The sequence below is a fragment of the Lithobates pipiens genome, unplaced genomic scaffold, assembly GCF_037356315.1.
Source record: "Lithobates pipiens isolate NorthernLeopardFrog02 unplaced genomic scaffold, aLitPip1_a1.2 Scaffold_27, whole genome shotgun sequence".
Lineage (NCBI taxonomy): Eukaryota > Metazoa > Chordata > Amphibia > Anura > Ranidae > Lithobates > Lithobates pipiens.
Window position 1 is genome coordinate 141,658,380 of NW_027507788.1, and position 21,550 is coordinate 141,679,929.

The window sequence follows — 21,550 nt, forward strand, 5'->3', positions numbered from 1 at the left end:
GACTAAGTTGGCCAGACAGTCCGCCCCGTGTGTACGCGGCTTAAGTGGTATATAGAGAATAAGGAATTTGAGGAATGTAATGTACATAATGATAATCAGAAAATGTCTATTTGCTTATTTGTATACATGTTTCTCGTTCAAAAGTTTTTATTTTACGTAAAAATTACATGTACAGAATATAAGACAAATTATTTGATACCAGAAATAAAAAGACATATTGAAGTACGGATGATATAAAGCAAAGAAGAATTTCAAGATATTCTCGTGGGAATGACAATAAATGGCCTTATATATTTTAGAATTTTAAAACATTCTTATAGCTGAGTTTTAAAGATTTTAATCCCAAGAAAATATAAATATGTCTAAAAGAAAAGATATGATTTTAAAGTTTTGACCATAACTTCTAAAGTATGTTTATAGTAAGTATTATATAGTAAGGGAGGAACATAAAAGGTATATAGGAGGGGAAGGGGAGGGAATAATTCTCCGGGGGAGGTTTTATATATCGGCCAATGTTGTAATTCTATAAAAAATCTTAATCACCATAACAATAAAACTCGGTTGTCAATATTATCTGACGTGTAATATTTAATCCAAGGTTTCCATATGATATCAAACTTTGTCATCTGGTTTTTATCTATAGCGTCCATTTTAGCATGGATGAAAAATTTGATTCATTCTACGTTTGGTTTCTGCAATATTCACCACGTCTCTTTTCCACGCATTGGCTATAGTCTGCTTTGCGGCTATCAGGAGTGTAAGCCCACGTACACACGGTCGGAGATTTTGCCAACCAAATCCGTTGGATTTTGCCCGTCGGATTTAGTCCGACGGATTGTGTCCGAAACTGTTGCATACACACGGTCGGGCCAAGTTGGCGAAAAATCCGATCTTTCAGAACGTGATGACGTAATTTCATTACGATGGGACTACATTCAGGCTAGTAGCCAATAGCTTTGATGTAGGAATTTGATCTGAGCATGCGTGGCACTTGGTCCGATGAAAATGCTCTACACATGATCGGATTAGGTCCGTCCGGCCCAGTTGGTCGGGAAATATTTCCAACATGTTGCAAAAATTGGGTCAGACAGAGATTTGGACGGATATCAGTCCGATGCATACCACACACAGTCGGATTATCCGACTATACGGTCCGATAAGACTCATTCCGACAGATTCTCCGACCGTGTGTACAAGGGCTTAGAACTAATTTTAATTGTTTCTGTTGTATACATGTTTCTATCCAACTCCTTACTCATTATATAGTATACAGATTAGTTACTAAAATGGCGGCTTCCCCCTGCTTCCCAAACATTAGAAGAATGTGGAAGTGAAGACAGAACCAACTTGAAGTATCTAGTTTCTTTATTTTGTCTTATATTTTAACCAATGAGATGTACCTCTTAGACTGACATAGCAATGACTTATCTTTGTGTATAAAACGTTAGTACCGCCCTGGAATAAAGCAGGAAGTGTAGAAGTAACCGAGCTGAATGTGTGTCAGAGTGTTTACTTCTAGAGTGCATGTACATTCACACTTTTTAATTATAAACAGCAGCAGATAACCTTGAGCTCGATTGAAGTTCTTAACCTTATCAATTTCCTCTGAGATATCTTGGGTGGTTACCGCAGCCTTATTGCTAGGGAATGAAATTGATTCATTATTCATTATTCCTATTCATTATTCCTATTCATTATGATAAAGTGTCTATTTGGAAGTCTACCGAGACTAAGGAAGATACTGGATAACATTAGCTAATCCAGATATAATCGTTTTGTGAGTCTTGGCGATATCAACGATCAGTGTTTGTGGTTCTGTTCCTCTTTCTGCTCAATTGCTCTCTTACATTAAAGCTCCAGGAGGATGGAGTGAAAGGACAGAATGATAGAAGGAAGGAGATGAACAAGAGCACAGGAGGTAGAAAGAGAGGGTGGAAGAGAGAGAGAGGGGAAGAAAAATTGAATTTTAAAATAAAACAGGGAGCGGGGAGGTGACATAGAGAAAAGCTACCAGACAGAGAGGGGGTGGAGAATCCCACCAGCTACCCTCTCCATCTACATTCAGCACAGTATTATAATAGACCAGAGCTACTAGATACTCCAGGTATTCCAGGTATGATGAAGTAAGTGGCACTGCCTTTAGACCAAACGTCGGTCACAGTGACAGTGCCTCTAGACCAAGGGTCAGTCACTACTCTGTATCAAAGCTTGATATTGTGATTTTTTTAAAGGTGTGCCACGCCTCCCAAATAGCTGAAAAGCTAGATATTCTATCCTGTGAAGTGTGAATCAGCTCCTCCATTGCCTCTATGTGGTCTATACCATGTACCCAATTTTTGGTTGAGGGGGGGGAAATTTGGCCCTCCAATGTACCGGAATACACAGCCAGGCAGCATTAATCATATGCATGGCTACCAACTTAAAGTATTTCTTTTGGGGGATTTTAAATAGATGGAGATATTGCGCAGAGGTACATTTTCATATTGGATTAAGGCACAGATCTGGCAGAAATACACAAAGCACACCACGATTCAAGGAAGAATACACATGGGTTCTATATTTAGACAATAGTTACCTATCCTGGAGTTCAGCTTTAAATTCAGGCTGTTCTTCGGACAGGTGAGCACAGCGGCATGTATGGGTTTGTTTCGGGTACTCCGGTTTCCTTCCATACTCCAAAGTCTTGCTGGTAGGTTCATTTGCTCTTGTCTAAATTGACCCTTGTATGTCTCTTGTCAAAATTGACCCTAGTATGTGTATGTATGAATGTGAGTTAGGGACCTTAGATTGTAAGCTCCTGGAGGACAGGGACTGATGTGAATGTATAATATGTAAAGCACAACATAAATTGTTAGCACTATATACCGTACCTATAATAATATATACTTGGCATGTAAGTTTGAGGCGCTTTTACTGGTCAGCTCTATGTTGACGTTAAGCTGGCTATACACTAAATTAAATGTAGTGAGTTCAACAAGGAATAGCCACATTTTGATCAGTGTGTGGTGGTTGCTGTTCTACAGTTCTGATGAAGGGACATTTTCTTTCAATCAGCAGCTACAGGAAATCAGTGAAGTCTAAAAGTGGTGAGTGTCACTGTCAGAATGCAATGTTTGGTAAGGGATTCCACATACCACATTTGTGTTTGGAGGAAGCTGTTAGTTTATTTATTTATTTATTTATTTATTTATTTATTTATTTTTTCAGCCTGCTGTCTGAATGAAAAAAAGGCTAATTACATCAGAATCCTTTTTTTTTTTTTTTTTCTAGATCTGATCCTTGCAAGGAACCTCCATATTAAGGATAAAACATCGACAAGTTTCCAAATGGCCTGGTCGCGATTATCTGGAGATACGGGAAACTATGTAATCAAGTACGCGCCAGTGACAGATCTAGGGAAGAAGGTGCAGAAAACATTATATGGATATCTGTCTAGTGTGCTGTTCAGTAACTTGGCTCCAAGCACTACCTACGAGGTGACTTTCATCCCCGAATCCAGGGAGTCCACTACCCAATCACAGACTATCCAGATCACCACTCTCCCAGGTAATCCTAATTTATCATTGTGTCTCAGGAATGAACTAGCTTTATTGCCACCATAGTCAGTGACCTAGTGCCTGAAGACAGCCTGGGGAGGGCCACAGCCACTCATATGTATATCATGTTATTATTAGTATATTTTATACAGATCCCCACAAAATAGCAAGGTTTGGGGTTTTATTCAAACCTTTTTATGCTACCAAAACCAAATGGAGATGTCAGACCCATTCTAGATCTAAAAAATCAAAATCAGTTCCTGAAGATCCGCTCCTTTCGCATGGAGACGATCAAGTCCGTAGTTTCTATCCTATTAGGAGGAGAACTTCTGGCGTCTTTCGACATCAGGGATGCATATCTGCATGTTCCTATATTTCCTGCTCACCAATGGTTTTTGCGCTTTGAGGTAGAACAGCAGCATTTGCAGTTTGTAGCCCTGCCCTTCGGGCTAGCTACAGCACCCCGGGTGTTTACAAAAGTCCTGGCCCCACCTCCAGCCAGGTTAAGGACACAGGGCATAACAGTCTTGGAATACTTAGATGATCTATTGCTAATGGACCAGTCGTTGGCTCGTTTGGAGCATTGCATACACATTACAACCAGTTACCTGGAAAGTTTGGTTTGGATTCTCAACCTAGAGAAATCTTCCTTAATACGCTAAAAAGGCTGGAGTATTTCGGTCTGATCATAGACACAGCCCAGAAAAAGTTGCTGTTGCCTCAGGCAAAGACCAACTCCATATGAGAGCTGGTGCGGATGGTCAGGTAAAAAGGCTATCCCTCCATTCGCCTTTGCATGAGGTTGCTAGGAAAGATGGTGGCTTCATTCAAAGTAGTTCCCTATGCCCAGTTCCATTCAAGACTGTTGCTAAACAGTATCCTGTCAACTTGGAACAAAACGATTCAAGCTTTAGACTTGCCAATGCGGCTCTCCCCAAAAGTGTCCCAAAGCCTTAGTTGGTGGTTACTAACCCAGAATCTGCTGAAAGGAAAATCCTTCAGACCAGTTATCTGGAAAGTGGTAACAAGAGATGCCAGCCTTTCAGGTTGGGGAGAAGTACTAGAAAAGACAACTGTGCAGGGACAGTGGTCAAGAGCCGAAAGAACCTTGCCCATCAATATCCTAGAGATTCAGGCAGTGTTTCTGTCTCTGAAGGCCTGGACTTTAAGGTTACGGGATTGTCCTGTCAGGATCCAATCTGACAAAGCCACAGCTGTGGCCTATATCAATCACCAAGGGGGCACCAAGAGTCTCTCAGCGCAGAGAGAGGTGAACCATATTCTAACTTGGGCAGAAAGGAATGTTCCATGCCTGTCGTCAGTCTTAATTTTGGGAGTAAAGAGTTGGCAGTCAGAACTACTTGAGTCGCCAGCAATTATTTCCAGGGGAATGGACTCTTCACCCCGACATTTTTCGGGCTGTTTGTCAAGGATGGGAGACTCTGGGCGTAGATCTTCTAGCGTCCAGATTCAACATGAAGTTAGTCAGCTTCGTGTCCAGGACAGGGGATCCACTCGCATGCAGAACAGATGCGTTGGTGACCCCGTGGGATCAGTTCTCACCGATCTATGCATTTCCCCCTATTCAATTGCTGCCTCAACTTCTTTGCAGGATCAAGCTGGAAAGAAGGCCAGTAATTCTGGTAGCACCAGCATGGCCCAGAAGGTCATGGTATGCAAAAATCCTAAAGATGGCAGTGGAGGGTCCATGATCCCTCACACTACGGCCAGACCTACTCTCACAGAGGCTGATATTCCATCTTACCTTACAGTCTCTAAATTTAACGGCTTGGCCATTGAAACCCATATTCTGAAGAAAAGTGGACTTTCCGGGTCAGTTATCTCTACCCTGATTAATGCAAGGAAACCAGCTTCCAGAACTATATATTATAGGGTTTGGAGGGCTTATGTTTCCTTATGTTTCCTGGTGTGAATCCAAGGGTTGGCACCCTCGGAGATATATTGTAGGCAGAATTCTTGCCTTTCTACAATTAGGGGCTTATTTCAAAGACTGCTTGCTACACATTCTTTAGTCTGGGGTTTTATGCAAGGGGTGATGTGGCTTAATCCGCCAGTCAAACCTCCTTTGAACCCTTGAGACTTGAACTTAGTTATGTCAGTGTTACAAAAACAGCCATTTGAACCGATACAACATATTCCCTTACTCCTTTTGATAAGGAAGTTGGTATTTTTGGTTGCTATATCCTCAGCAAGGAGGGTATCGGAATTGGCTGCTCTTTCTTGTACAGAGCCATATTTGATTATTCATGAGGAGAGTGGTATTACACCCTGGTCCAGACTTTTTGCCAAAAGTGGTTTCAGATTTTCACCTGAACCAAGATATTGTCCTTCCATTGTTTTTTCCAAAACCATGTTCCAGGGAAGAGAAGTCACATTGTCTTGATGTGGTGAGAGAAGTGAAAATATATTTAAAGACAACTGCTCAGATTAGAAAGACTGATGTCCTAGGGGCGTGGCCTAGGTGGTCATGTGAGCGGACGTCTTTCTGAGTAGCTCCGCCTTCTCCCGCTACAATCCTGCTCCATCCTGGGTTAATCCCGCACTAACCGCCGATCGAAAGACACCGACTGCACCGGAGGACCCCCCCGCTTCCCTGGCAGGTGATATCGGCGGATGGGCAAATGCAGAAGGCAGCCGCCGGCGTGAATGTCTGCGCACACACGCTCGGGCCAAGATGGCCGCCGGACCACCACCGCGGAGCTCTGTGATTCTCCAGCCTCTACGCCGGATCTCTTTGGGGAATCCTCTCTGCTGTCCTCCCCGGGACATCCGGTCCCCCCGATCCTGGAGTCACAGATCTCAGAGGGAGAGGAGGCGGAGGGGAGCGGCCGGGGCCCAACGCTTGCCGATGTGCTGCACACCAAGGTAAACCATGCTGCTCTAATGGGGACTGTGGCTGAAATTAGAAGTGACTTTACATTGCTGAGACAGGATGTTCAGAAAATACGCGGAAGGGTGGATGAGACTGAGAAACGTATTAGTGACTTGGAGGATGCAGTTGACCCCATATGGCCTAAACTCAATACTGCGGGGGGTAAAATAGCCTCCCTGGAAAACAAGGTGGACGACCTCGAGAACCGCCTCAGACGCAACAACCTGAGGCTGGTGGGTCTTCCTGAGCGGGTAGAGGGGTCTGACCCAGTGGCCTTTTTGGAAAGTTGGCTTGAGCAGGAGTTTGGCCGTGACACCCTGTCCCCCTGCTTTGTGATAGAACGGGCTCACAGAGTCCCAGGCAGACCTCTCCCCGCAGGCAATCCGCCACGTACTATGGTTATTAGGTTGCTGAACTACAGAGACAGAGATGCTATACTGCAGGCGGCCAGAGTGAAAGGCAGCTTGAAGATCAATAATGCTGCTGTGTCACTGTATCCAGATTATTCTGTGGCTGTTCGCAACCAACGGGCGCATTTCCAGTCTGTTAAACAAAAGCTGAGAGAACACGCAGTGAAGTACTCCATGATATTCCCGGCTACCCTGCGCATTGTCTATCAGGAGAAGGTTCTTTTCTTCCAGTCACCCAAGAACGTCCTTGCATGGTGGGAATCCCTACCCCAACCTCCTCAAGATCCTGCCTGAAGGATATTGGCCTGGATGGTTATCGTTTCTATTTTCTTCTATGCCCCCCTTTTTTTTTTTGCAACTGCCTTTGGTCAGGGAGGCGGGTCTCTGCTGCTCTTATTGAAACATGTTGGGACTGACATGATTTATTTTTTTATGTTGCAGGACTTTTTTTCTCCTCCATTTTTTGGATGAGTACCTGGGAGCTGCTCCAGGCAGAACGATCTTGAGCCACATTGTGGTGAAGTTGACTAGTTGCGGTTAATTGCATGGCTATTAGGCCATGCGCCCCACGCATGGCCCTAGTTTTGGGTACAAGCCCGCTCCATTTCCGTGGGAGCAGGGCAGGGTTGTTGCTGCTACTTGGCAGCTCTTTATTTGTTGTCTGTATGGGTGTGGAGTGTGTGGTGTGTGGATGGATGGGAGTATGTATGTGTCACCCTGTCCCGCTGGAGGTACTGTGGCTCTGGCTGTCTGGCGAGGGACTGTTTTGGGGTTCCTGGGCGGGCAGCACCCGCTTGTTCCCGTTTGTGTGCTATTCCCAACCCTCCCATTGCTGAGGTAAACATATGCTCCTGGAATGTTCGGGGGCTGAATTCTAAATTTAAGCGTGCATTGGTGTTTGAGCAGATTAAACGACTACACCCGCATATTCTTTGTCTTCAGGAGACTCATCTGGTGGGCCCAAAAATCCTTGCGTTAAAGTGTTGGGTGGCTCACAACTTTCACTCCACTTACTCCAACTATGCTCGTGGGGTGGCCATCTTAATACGCAAAGGGCTACAGTTTGAGTGCCATCAGGTGATCTCGGACCCCAGGGGTCAATTTTTAGTGTTACATGCCACGGTGCTGAGAACTCCTGTCATTCTGGTCACAATCTATGTTCCTCCGCCAGCCACGGCCACGGTATTCTCCGATTTGAGTACCTGTTTGCCCTATGTTTATTGTGGGGGATTTCAACTCAGTACTACAGCCTGATTTGGATCGGTTATAGTAAATAGTAAATGGTGTGAGGCATATGGATATGTTGATATTTAGCGTTGGAAGTTCCCGGGGGTAAAGGTATTCTCCTGTCAATCCAAAACGTATGGCTCTCTGTCCAGACTAGACTATGCACTGGCCACCGGGAGTTTCCTGCCGGTCGTCAGGGCAATTAAATATATCTCTCAAACAGTGTCGGATCACTCACTACTGCAGGTTACCCTTTCCCTGGGGCACTGTCCTTCATTTAGGGTGTGGAAACTTAGCCCCTTGTGGGTGTCCACGCCGGGGATACAAGAGGCCATTCCCTCAGATATGACAGACTACTGGTCCACGAACATTGGCACCACGGCAGCGGGTCCTACCTGGGATGCCTTTAAAGCGGTATTGCGCGGTTCGTACATATCCGTATTAAGCATCATAGACGAGCGGGGAGGGCCCAACAACTGGATCTCGAACGTTCCCTTGAGGAGGCTAAACGTAGGCATACGCTCAACCCGACGGAGACTACTCGAGGTGAACTGACGAATGCCCATTGTTGCAATTGCATCTTGTAGACACGACTAAACTACAACAACTAAACCTGACAGCAAAACTACATGAACACGGGGGTAAGAATGGGAGGCTATTAGCCTTCCTTGCTCATACGGATTATCTGGATAGTTCCATCTCTGCCATACAACTGCCCAATGGTTCTACTACTGAAGACCTGGTGGCGATAAATCAGGAATTTACCTCATACTACAGCAGACTTTATGACAATCCAGTGCCCCCATCGGAGGCTACATTTTGGGGTTTTTTCTCGTCGTTGGTGTTTCCTGGACTGGAGGAGGCCCAGCGAGACCTCCTTGAGCAGGAAATTACTCTTGAGGAGGTGGAGGCAGCGATAGGTTCCCTACCGCCATCGAAGGCTCCCGGCCTTGATGGTATCCCTTCGGCGTGGTACCAGACCTATACTGAACTGGTAGCCCCTAAACTACTCCTCACGTACAGAGCGTCTTTGAACGTGGGATCTCTTCCTGACTCCATGAATGAAGCCCTGATAGTGGTTTTGCCCAAGCCGGGCAAAAACAAATTGCTATGTGAGTCCTACCGTCCTATCTCCCTCCTAAAGCATGACGCAAAAATTTTGGCCAAGATATTGGCTCTTCGTTTGCAAAAAGTTATACTTGCATTAATCTCGCCAGATCAGGCTGGGTTTATGCCCGGACGTAGCACTTTTGACAACATACGCAGATTATATCTACATATCCATAGAGCATGTAGGGATAAACATAGTAGCCTGGTATTGTCCTTAGATGTGTTAAAGGCATTTGATACGGTGCGTTGGTCATTTTTGTGGGAGACAATGGCTAACATGGGCTTTGGCCCACTATTTACAAAATGGGTCCGCTTGCTATACGCTAAGCCGAGTGCGAGGGTGAGAACTAATAGAGATGTTTCGTCACCATTTTGGTTGTTTAGGGGGACTAGACAAGGGTGTCCCCTGTCCCCGCTCCTGTTCGCCATCGCCATTGAGCCCTTGGCCCTGGCGGCAGGCTTCGGGGATAGGGGGCATCCGAGTAGGATTACTGGAGGAAAAGATATCTTTGTATGCAGATGATGCCTTGATTTATTTAGATGGTAAGGAAAGCTCCTTCCATGGACTCATGCGGGTGGTTGAGGAGTTTGGGGACGTGTCTGGTCTGAGGGTAGGTTGGGATAAGTCGATAGCTTTTCCCATTGGCCCTCGCTGCTCCTACGATTACTTGAACACCTCTAAACTTCAGACGTCCCAGTCATTCAAATATCTGGGCATTCAGATACATAACGAGCTCCCCAAATATGAAGCCTTAAATATTGCCCGAATCACAAAGCAGATGGTTGACAGACTTCAAGCATGGGCAACTCTCCCTCTCAACTTAATAGGTCGTATTAACATCTTTAAAATGATATTCCTCCCAAAATTTCTATAATGTTTTCGAGCCGCCCCGGTCTATCTCCCAAAAAAGGTATTTTTGAAAATAGAATCCAGTGTGTCCTCCTTTATCTGGCAAAACTCCCATCCGCTCCCATCCGCGGTTCGCCAAGACATCTTTGCAATCCTCTAAATCGAAAGGAGGCCTGGCCCACCCGAACTTAGGCAAGTATTTCCTTGCCTCCCAACTGACCTATATATATGATTGGCTGCATTCCAACCCTCAGCCCCCCTCCGCCACTCTCATGTCAATCCTCCATGCCCCGTTTGACTCGGTTAATGACGTACTGCACAGGGCTCTAAATTCTAAATGCTCTAGATTTTCCCCTATGGAGGTGGGTCTACTGGCCTGGAGAGAGGGAGAGAAGCTCCTTTCTATTTCTACCCCAGGCAGGTCACCACAAACCCCGCTATGGGACAATCCCAGTATACCTGAACTACAGGGGCATCCAGACTCCCAATGGTGGTCTAGGCTGCATGTTCTGCGCTTGTCCCATATCATCAAGGGAAATGAGTTTGAATCCTTTGAAAACTTACGGGGTACCTTCTCACTAGATCATACATTTTTCTACAAGTATCTACTTCTTAAACATGCCATTCGGGCGCAGTTTGGTTCCTTGCACATAGAGCTTCAGGAGTCCCCTATGGAGGACCTGATGTCTTTCCCGGATTTTACTAAACAGGTTACAACTTTTTATGATCACCTCTCCAGGGTAGGAGCAGACCCATTTCGCAATTCATATGTGAAGTGGAAGCGTTTGATACCTGCCCTGGTAGAGGAGGGGTGGGAGGAAACTACTGAAACCTGCTTCCAGGATATTATCAGCACTTCCAACCAATATGTTCAGTTTAAGTTTATTCATCAGCTGCATTATACTCCGGCTAGACTGGCTAGAATGGGTTTGAGAACTGAGGTCTTGTGTCCTAGATGTACTCACGATAATGCTGATTTATTTCATATGTTTTGGAGTTGTCCTGGACTGGATGCGTATTGGACGGACCTGTTTACATTCTTTGATGATCATCTTGCTCTCCCGGTGCCTCAAACCCCTGAGGTGGGGCTGCTGGGTATATTAAATGACTTTGTCCACAGGGCGTCAGCTCGGACTCTTCTGCGTACCATTTTATTTTATGCACGTAAAGTAATTTTATTGCACTGAAAAGAAAATGTTCCTCCCAGAATTCAATCACTGTATGGTATTATTACTGGTGAACTCCATAAATTTAAAATGGTGTATAAACACAGAGCTTGCTTGAAAAAGTTTCATAAGGTGTGGCAACCATGGTTGGATGTCTCTGGTTCATTCTGGGGGATGGTCCTATCCTCGCAGGACCCCCCTGGGGGGGCTGCGGGGGTAGGGCCGGAGGCTCGGGCTCTGTAGATGGTGGTTCCGGGTATGGGGGGGGGGGGGGGGAACGAAACAGGGTGGTAATCAGCTATTGTATGACCTTATGTGGCAGATATTTATGTTAAATTGATACTGCATAGTGGGACGGTGACAGGTGTGAGTGTGATGGGTGTGTGTGAGGGAATGTTGGTATGTATGTTGTTGTGTCTTTGTTTTGTTGGGGTTTTTCTATGTTTAACCACTACAATACAGGGCACTTTCACCCCCTTCCTTCCCAGCCCAATTTTCAGCTTTCATCGCTCTAGCGCTTTCAGTGACAATTGCGCGGTCATGCTACACTGTACCCAAATGAAATTGTTATCATTTTGTTCGCACAAATAGAGCTTTATTTTGGTGTTATTTATTCACGACTCCGTTTTTTGTTTTTTTGCGATATAAGCGCAAAAAAAGCGGAAATTTGGAAAAAAAACAATATTTTCTTTTTTCTATTTGAAAAGAAATCCAATAAAATCTAATTTTGTCATAAATTTAAGCCAAAATGTATTCTGCTACATGTTTTTGGTAAAAAAAATTCCGTTAAGTGTATAATAATTGGTTTGTGTGATCACGGACATATGTACGCAAATGATCATGTACATATGTGTGCAGGTGATCACGTACATATGTGTGCAGATAATCATTGGGACATGTGATTTTAGTGGGACATATGTGGGGGACATGTTTTTATTATTAGGGACATGTGTTTTTATTATTTGGGGACATGTATGTTTTGGGGACATGTGTGTTTTGGGGACATATGTGGGGACTGTGTTTGTACTGTGTGGTGTGTTGTGTGTTGACACTACACTGATGATCGGTGAGTAAAAAGCAGCCCATACTCACTGATCATCAGCCAGCTGCAGCGTTCTGCTCTCCTCTCCTCAGCGATGACTTCCGTGTGAGGAGAGGAGAGCCGATTGCCTAGCAACCGGCTGTTTGTTTACATCACATGACGGCCGTGATTGGACACGGCCGTCATGTGATCAGGAGGGCCAATCACAGAGCCCTTCTGCCGATCCGAGATGTGCCGTGTCCGGGTGACACGAGCACATCGGGATCGCGCCGCTGCGCGGGCACGCGCGCGCGATCCCGCTACTTCTGAAGGACGTTTCTGAACGTCCTATCAGGAGTAGACAGCTCCCACCCGGCCGTATATATGCATTGGCCGGGTGGGAAGTGGTTAAGCATATAATGGTAACAGTTTGGTTTACTCCAGCGGGGTATCTTCATCGATGCCTCTGTATTCACCTCTTGAGGGAGACTCTTTGACATGTGTACTGTTTGCTTTGTATGCTTTATGTATGTTCAAAATTTTTAAAATAAACACCTTTAAAAAAAAAAGAAAGACTGATGTCCTAGTCATTCTGCCAGAGGGTCCTAAGAAAGGACAGGCAGCGTCTAAATCCACTGGCGCTAAGTGGATTTGGCAAGTTATAATTCAGACTTATAATTTAAGGGGGTAAGATTCCCCCTTTCAAGTCAAAGCGCACTCTACCAGGGCGGTTAGTGCTTCTTGAGCAATGCGTCACCAGGCCTCCATGGCCCACATCTGTAAGGCCGCAGCTTCGTCTTCAGTGAATACATTCACAAAATGTTATCAGGTGGATGTAAGGAGGTATGAGAATATCGCCTTCGGGTGCAGTGTGCTGCAGGCAGCAGTATAGGTCCTCAAGTCTGGGGGTACCCTGCGGGTTGTGTCTCCCTCCCCTCAAGTAGCATTGCTATGGGACGTCCCATTAAGTTATTACTTAAGGCTCTGTGTCCCATGATGTACGATAAAGAAAACAGAATTTTTTATAACAGCTTACCTGTAAAATCCTTTTCTTGGCGTACATCATGGGACACAGTCGTCCCTCCCCTCTTTTTGAGGTTTAAGTATATTGCCTTGCTACAGAAACTGATGTGCTCCTGGAAGGAGAAGGGGTTATATAGGGAGTGAACTTCCTGGATTGGGTATACCAGTGTCCATCCCCTGAAGGTGACTATATACCCATTAAGTTATTACTTAAGGTGCTGTGTCCCATGATGTACTCCAAGAAAAGGATTTTACAGGTAGGCTGTTATAAAAATCCTATTTTTCTACTTTGTCCTCCTTTCCAGCTGCTCTCCCCCTCCCCCCTCCATCTACAGAGCATAATAAAACCTTTCTACACACCTGAGATCAGTGTGTCCCTGCTCCCCCCTCCTCCTCGTGTGTACAGAACAGAGGAGGAGGAGGAGGGGAGGATCTTTGATACACTGACACTGTGCTCTGCTGAACCAAGCTGCTGTCAGGGAGAGGGGAAGTCTCTGTGCAGTCCATATGAATGATGTGTCTGGGTCTGGGGCAGAATTAAATCTGAACACCTCATTCAAAAACTGGACTGTCCGGGAGAAAAGCGTACAGGTGGCAACCCTACCCAGCACAGTGACCAAACTGTCCAAGCCAGCTTCTTGGTCTCTACTAATAATTGGGAGCCATCAGGACTGGCTCCCAGTCATGTGATCACTGTGACAGCCAGTCACAGTGGTCACGTGATCAGCCGATCCCTCCTGCCTCCAGGCATAAAGACCTCCTTAAAGTGATGCAAAGGGGCTTAGGGTGGTAAGCTATGAGGTAAAAAAAGATTAACTCAGACCTGCCAATGAAATCAATGTACTGCTAGTGTTATCCCAGAAATAATGGTAATCATTTCCTTGCAATAGGAGTGGTGCTTATAAGCAAGCCCAGTGACAGACACCTTTATATTCTACAGTATATCTGACTATAATACATCATACCAACTGGCAGCATCACTTGTACAGAGCAGGGAAATCTCCCAGTGCACCATGGGAGCTCAGCTTTTTTTTAGGGCTCTTACAATCTAAACTGTAAAGTCTATTTTTTTTCCCTGTAAAAATAACAAACATGTTATACTTACCAGCTCTGTTGCAGTGGATTTCACAGAGCAGCCCTGATCCTCCTCTTCTCGGGCCCTGTTCTGTGATCCTGGCACATACTTCCTGTTCAATGCTCCCACAGCAAGCACCTTGCTATGGGGGCAGCCGATCTGACTCACAGCCCCCTGTGTCGATTCATATCCAGGCCCATCCTCTCTCCCCTGATTGTCTGGTGAACTTTGGTTGACAGCAGTGGCAGCCAATGACGTCGTTGCTGTGTCTCGGCCAATCAGGAGGGAGAATCTCAGACCTCAGGTAAGTATTAGAAGGGCCAAGGTGGGATGCTGCACACAAAGGCTTTTTATCTTAATGAATAGAATTCATTAAGATAAAAAACCTGCCTTTACAACCACTTTAACCACTTGCCAGCCAGCCTCCGCAGTTTTACTGTAGCAGAATGGCACAGCTGGGCGAAACAAACGTTATGAAAAGTCGCTTCGCCCTGTGCCATTAGGGGCGTGAGCATGTGCACTGCTCGCCCCCGGAGCCGATACAACTGCCTGCCGTGCTACAGCAATTGCTGCTGACACACCGAGAACCGGGATCTGTGTGTGTAAGCACACAGTTTCCAGTTCTCTGAGGGGAGAGGTGACTTATCGTCTGTTCATACAAAGTATGAACAGCGATCTGTCATTTCCCCTAGACAGTCCTCTTCCCCCCCTACAGTTAGAACACAGAGAGGGAACACAATTAACCCCTTGATCGCCCCTAAGGATTAACCCCTTCCCTGCCAGTGACCAAATGCCAATGTATAAATGCCAATGGTCCCAAAAATGTGTCAAAAGTGTCCGATGTGTCCGCCATAATGTTGCAGTCCCAATAAAAATCGCAGATCGCTGCCATTACTAGTAAAAAAAAAATTATAAAAAATGCCATAAAATTATCCCCTATTTTGTAGATGCAATAATCTTTGCGCAAACCAATCAATAGATGCTTATTGCGATTTTTCTTTTTCTTTTTGTTTTTTATATATATTTTTGGGGGATATTTATTATAGCAAAAAGTAAAATATATTGAGTGCTCTGGTCAGGAAGGGGTAAAATCTTCTGGGGCTGAAGCGGTTAAGGAACAATCACAAAATGTGTGCACATTTTTGCATTATGGGATGTCGTTAAAATGTTTTTAAATAGATTGAATTACTGTTTTTTTTTTTTGTTTTTTTTTAACTATATGAGGGTTTGGCCATTTTAGATGCAAACACTATTTACTGACGTAAGACCTCCTCGCATTCACAGAACTGATACAAAAGAGAAACCTTCACGCCTGGGACATATCAACGTTAAGTTTTCGACTCTCCTGGTCAAGGCTGACCACAGACAGAGGTCCCTACGTTCTGGAGTATGGTCTGGTATCCGATCCACAGAAGAGGAAAATGTTGACTGCTGATGAGACCACCGTGCTGATTAGCAATCTAAACCCAGACACCAAATACCAGGCTACGCTGCATTCTGAAGCTAATGTTCAATATGTCCCTCCACAGTCCATCCAGATTGCAACTCTTCCAGGTAATTTCTCCTATGGTGAACATTGAACAGGCAGCCCTTAGGTTTTAGGAGACTTCGGACAAATGTCACCATTATTTGTACAGGCTACACAAATCTTCCCCGTATTTTCTCTAATACTATGACTTTCTATGATCATCAGCTCCATCTAGTGGCAAAAATTCTGGATATTTTCACCAAAGTATTTCAGAAAAATACAGTGGTGTGAAAAAGTGTTTGCCCCCTTCCTCATTTCCTGTTCCTTTGCATGTTTGTTACACTTAAGTGTTTCGGAACATCAAACCAATTTAAACAATAGTCAAGGACAACACAAGTAAACACAAAATGCAATTTGTAAATGAAGGTGTTTATTATTAAAGGTGAAAAAAAATCCAAACCATCATGGCCCTGTGTGAAAAAGTGATTGCCCCCTAAACCTAATAACTGGTTGGGCCACCCTTAGCAGCAACAACTGCAACCAAGCGTTTGCGATAACGTGCAATGAGGCTTTTACAGCGTCCTGGAGGAATTTTGGCCCACTCATCTTTGCAGAATTGTCCTAATTCAGTTACATTAGAGGGTTTTCGAGCACGAACGGCCTTTTTAAGGTCATACCACAACATCTCAATAGGATTCAGGTCAGGACTTTGGCTAGGCCACTCCAAAGTCTTCATTTTGTTTTTCTTCAGCCATTCGGTGGTGGACTTGCTGGTGTGTTTAGGATCATTGTCCTGCTGCAGAACCCAAGTTCGTTTCAGCTTGAGTACACGAACAGATGGTCGGACATTCTCCTTCAGGATCTCTTAGTAGACAGCAGAATTCATAGTTCCTTTTATCACGGCAAGTCTTCCAGGTCCTGAAGCAGCAAAACAGCCCCAGACCATCACACTACCACCACCATATTTTACTGTTGGTATAATGTTCTTTTTATGAAATGCAGTGTTCCTTCTACGCCAGATATACTTGGACACACACCTTCCAAAGAGTTCCACTTTTGTCTCATCGGTCCACAGAATGTTGTCCCAAAAGTCTTGGGGATCATCAAGATGTGTTGTGGAGAAATTGAGACGAGCTTTGATGTTCTTTTTGCTCAGCAGTGGTTTTCTCCTTGGAACTCTGCCATGCAGGCCATTTTCGCCCAGTCTTTTCCTGATGGTGGAGGCATGAACGCTGACCTTAACTGAGGCAAGGGAGGCCTGCAGTTCCTTGGACGTTGTTGTGGGGTCTTTTGTGACCTCTTGGATGAGTCGTCGCTGCGCTCTTGGGGTAATTTTGGGCGGCCGGCCACTCCTGGGAAGGTTCACCACTGTTCCATGTCTTCGCCATTTGTGGATAATGGCTCTCACTGTGGTTCGCTGGATTCCCAAAGCTTTGGAAATGGCTTTATAACCCTTTCCAGACTGATAGATCTCAATTACTTTCTTTCTCAATTGTTCCTGAATTTCTTTGGGTCTCGGCATGATGTGTAGCTTTTAAGGATCTTCTGGTGGACCTTACTGTGTCAAGCAGCTCCTATTTAAGTGATGCCTTGATTGTGAACAGGTGTGGCAATAATCAGGCCTGGGTGTGGCTAGAGAAATTTAACTCAGGTGTGGACAACCACAGTTATAGTATGTTTTAACAAGGGGGGCAATCACTTTTTCACACAGGGCCATGATGGTTTGGATTTTTTTTCACCTTTAATAATAAACACCTTCATTTACAAATTGCATTTTGTGTTTACTTGTGTTGTCCTTGACTATTGTTTAAATTGGTTTGATGTTCCGAAACACTTAAGTGTGACAAACATGCAAAGGAACAGGAAATGAGGAAGGGGGCAAACACTTTTTCACACCACTGTATACTATAGTTTGGCCACTAGATGGAGCTTACAATCAAAGGAAGTCGTATTAGGAAAAAAACTATGGGAAAAAATTGTGCAACTGGACAAATGCTTGTGAAATTCATGTTTTATAAAATGACCCCCATAGTGTCACCTGCATGTTTTGAATACTCAGGTGTACAGGCATCACAAGCCACTACCAGTAGCCAGTCCATATAAAGAAACATCTCCAGCCCTATTCAATGAAGAATTACAAGATCTAAAAGCAGTTTTAACATTAAAGCTGAATTCTAGGATGCAATAATACATCATAAATTTTTTTTCCCCTAAATCAAGTAGTGTATCTGAATTTGACGTGGTATTAGCCTCTGTAAAGATCCTGAATGAACACTGTGCACACTACTATACACCTTTACATATTCCTAGCAAATGTTTGCATTTAAACAGGGATTCTTGGGTTTGCATATATTGCACTACATGTTCAAGCTGGTCAACTGCATCAAAGTGATCCCTCTGTAGCTAGTCCCTACTCTGCTGTGAAAAATGGCAAATGCTTGCTCAAAGCACTATATGTAAACCAAGATTTCCTGTTTGAATGCAAATGTTTGCTAGATATACAGAAGTGTTTATAGCAGTGTGCATAGTTTTAATTCAGAATCTTTGGTACTAACCCATGGTCACACCCCTGCAGCATCCGTACAGCAGGGCTGGACTGTGCAAGAAAGAATCAGCACAAGGCATTCATTTTTTTTTTTTTTATACCTGTAAGGGAAAAGGCATAACCGCGTACTAGCTCATTGTGAAATACATACCTTAGAACGAGGAGCTGGCATCTCACTCGGTCCACACCGAGGGAGCTGACATGTTCCCTCGGCGTGTCTTCCATGTATCTTGGCCCCCGGTGCTGAGAGTGGCCGGAGCCACGATGTCGTCACTCCCGCGCGAGTTTTCTTCCCGGCAGGATCTGGCTTCTGCCGGACTTTCAGCCGAGAATCCCCAGTGTGCATGCGCTGCTGAAGTCAGCGGCTCATTGCCAGGGGAATATCTCCTAAACCGTACAGGTTTAGGAGATATCCTTTTAACCTACAGGTAAGCCTTATTATAGGCTTACCTGTAGGTCAAGGTGAAAAATGTAACTATACAATTGCTTTAAAGTATATCTAAATCCCAAACTTTTTTTTCCCATTTTGGAATGCGTGAGGAATGTCCGTTTTTGATTTTTCGTTTGGGAAATGTCCTCTTAGACAGTTTTACCTGAAATGTGTGGTTTCCCTTCTATTTTTGTTCTTCTGACAACTTGAAATTTTGGATTTTCCTACTTTTCATTTCCAGTGGCAGTGGTCACCCGGACAAAGAGAGGCTGAATCAGTGGGGACACAAGCAGCAATTAGCTATTTCACATGGGTTTAAAGTGGTATTCATGTAAAAAAATTTAAAACCACTGACAGGCAGTGTTTTTATAATAGAAGAGATTCTGGTGGCTTCTCCCGGTCTGTCAGCGGTAATGTGATCTGAGCCGCACATGCGCAGCTCAGAACACATTTAGGGCACCCTGTCTGTACTGTGGTAATGTGACTCCTGTGCTCCTGCTGGGAGCGATGTCATCATGGCTGGGCCATTCAAGGGGCTGAAGAGATTGAGAGATGGAACCCAGAAGGAAGAGTGGGTCAAGATGGAAGCACTAGGAGCAGCGGTAGCAGTGACAGTACAGTGCTGGCAGGCTCCGTTTGTCATAATGTGCTATTATGCAGTACATACAAGCACATTATGGTATAAACCTGCAAGGGGCACGTTTTTTTTTTGTTCAGATAAACTCTGTGATACTATCCCAAAAAAATAAAAAGCTTTGCATTTAGATGCAGTTTACATTATAGGTTGTGCTGTGATGCTTAGGGTATATTAGCACAATGTGAAATATCTGGTACCCAGGACAGGTGCTAATCTGATGTTACTTTTTTCCAGAACAACTTGGGCCAGCTCAGATTTTGATATCTGACCCCACGGCACACAGTTTCCGAGTAAGCTGGGGCCCTCATCTGGACAGTATCATTGGCTATGAAGTCCAGTATGGACCATTACCCAGCAATTCTGTGAAGAAAGTCCAGGTGGATGGCCGGTTCAACACTACCATTATAGAAGGCTTAAAATCAAATACAACATACTTGGTTACAGTGTCTGCCATATTTAAATCTGGAGGGGAGAAGGCTTTGTCTGCCATAGCGTGCACAGAGATCAGTGAGTATCTGCAAACAAAATGGTCTGCAATATAAATGAAAAAATATGTGCTTGGACCAAAGTTATGCAATTCAAAATATCAGGCTGAAACTTTGCAGACTCCATTATGTCCACTCCTTGTTCTTGGGCGTCAGCAGAACTTTTTTCGGGGGGGGGGGCATCATTTTAAGGCCACCCATGCTCTGCCCCTTTTTGACTCTCATCATTTTCATGGTCAGAGACTGCAGACATAGTACAGATACATCCAGATACATTACACCCCCCATACACACAATTACTCACAGATACAATACACCCCGATTCAGTACACCCCCATACACTCAGATACATTAAACCCAGATACATTACACCCCCATGCACACAGATACATCACACAATCCTTAGTATAGAGAAGTCCCCTCCAATCAAGAGAGAGAATTAAATGGATTACTAACCACAGAAAAGGCAGATGGAAGGCTTGACTGATTGTTCGCACTTGTCTATAGGTAGCACCAGCCCTGCCGGGGGGGGGGCACTTAACCCCCCCTTTCTCCTACCTGCGGACGCCCATGTCCTTGTTATTGAAGTATACATGGCACACACTGGCATATTCTTATCTTGAAGAGACACTATCATCTTGTACAGTCAGGATAAATGGACGGTGTTTGTGTAAAGTTGACCACCCAACCACTTTATACTCTCCCCTCCAGTGCTTTCCTGGCACTCTTTCTTCTTCTATGGTAGTTATTGCAAAATACTTGGCACTTCTAGGTATAGGGGAACATTTGATGAATAGATAAAGGACAATTGTTGTGAACAAGGCCATTGCGGGTGAAACGTGTCTACCTCTGCTGTACTTTTATGGAGATACAATACATTTGGACTGATTTAAAGAGCATGTATGGAGTTGTGGATTGTCCTTTTATCTATTCAGCACATTAGCAGCTGAGCAACTACACATCCTTCACCCGACAGCTCAGGAGTTTCATTAACTTGGGGTAGTAGCACCTTTTTTTGTTTATAGGGGAACATGTGACCTTCTCCAATGATGAAGTGCTTGGACCTATTGATCAATCACTAGGCCTGAGCACTGTCACATGGCGAAGGAGGTCATTGCTCCTCCTTAGCCAGCACAATGTATTTTGGTGGCAGCTGAGGCAAAGGCAAGAGTGGCATGGGAACACCAGAGGTAAGTATAACGTGGTAGGAGAGTCAAATATACATAGACACTGTTACTTTGCCCTGAATTTCAGGGTAATGTCTCAAAAGGGGTATAGAATAAAAATTCACGTAGGTCTGGTCAGTAAAATTTTCTTTAAGCAGAGGTCCGAATCGCATGTTTATACAACAACTGAGAACCTGAGTGCAGTAAAAAGGGTCGCTGGTTCGAAACTCAACTACGACACTACCTGCCTGCAGTTTGCATGTTCTCCCTGTGCTTGTGTGGGTTTCCTCCAGGTACTCCAGTTTCCTCACACACTCCAAAGACATGCTGGTAGGTTAATTGGCTTCTGTCCAAAATTGGCCCTAGTATAAGAATGGGGACCTTGGATTGTGGGCTCCTTGAGGGTAGAGACCGATGTGAGTGTGCAATGTACAGGGATAGGGACAATTGTAGTCACACACTCAGGTTAAACTGGATGGACTGGTGTCTTTATTCAATCTTATTAACT

General features: G+C 44.6%; 1 protein-coding gene across 4 annotated transcripts in view; it reads left to right on the forward strand.

Annotated features, from left to right (window-relative positions):
• The window catches only part of VWA1 (von Willebrand factor A domain containing 1), a 193,668-nt gene that overhangs the window by 158,357 nt on the left and 13,761 nt on the right, over positions 1 to 21,550 (forward strand). For 2 of the 4 annotated variants that reach the window (XM_077457578.1, XM_077457577.1), the window contains 3 exons: positions 3,271 to 3,546; positions 15,596 to 15,865; positions 19,626 to 19,898. In XM_077457578.1, the coding sequence (XP_077313704.1) occupies positions 3,271 to 3,546; positions 15,596 to 15,865; positions 19,626 to 19,898 (819 nt within the window). The remainder of the gene's footprint in view (positions 1 to 3,270; positions 3,547 to 15,595; positions 15,866 to 19,625; positions 19,899 to 21,550) is intronic. The other 2 variants (XM_077457579.1, XM_077457580.1) reach the window with 1 other exon arrangement.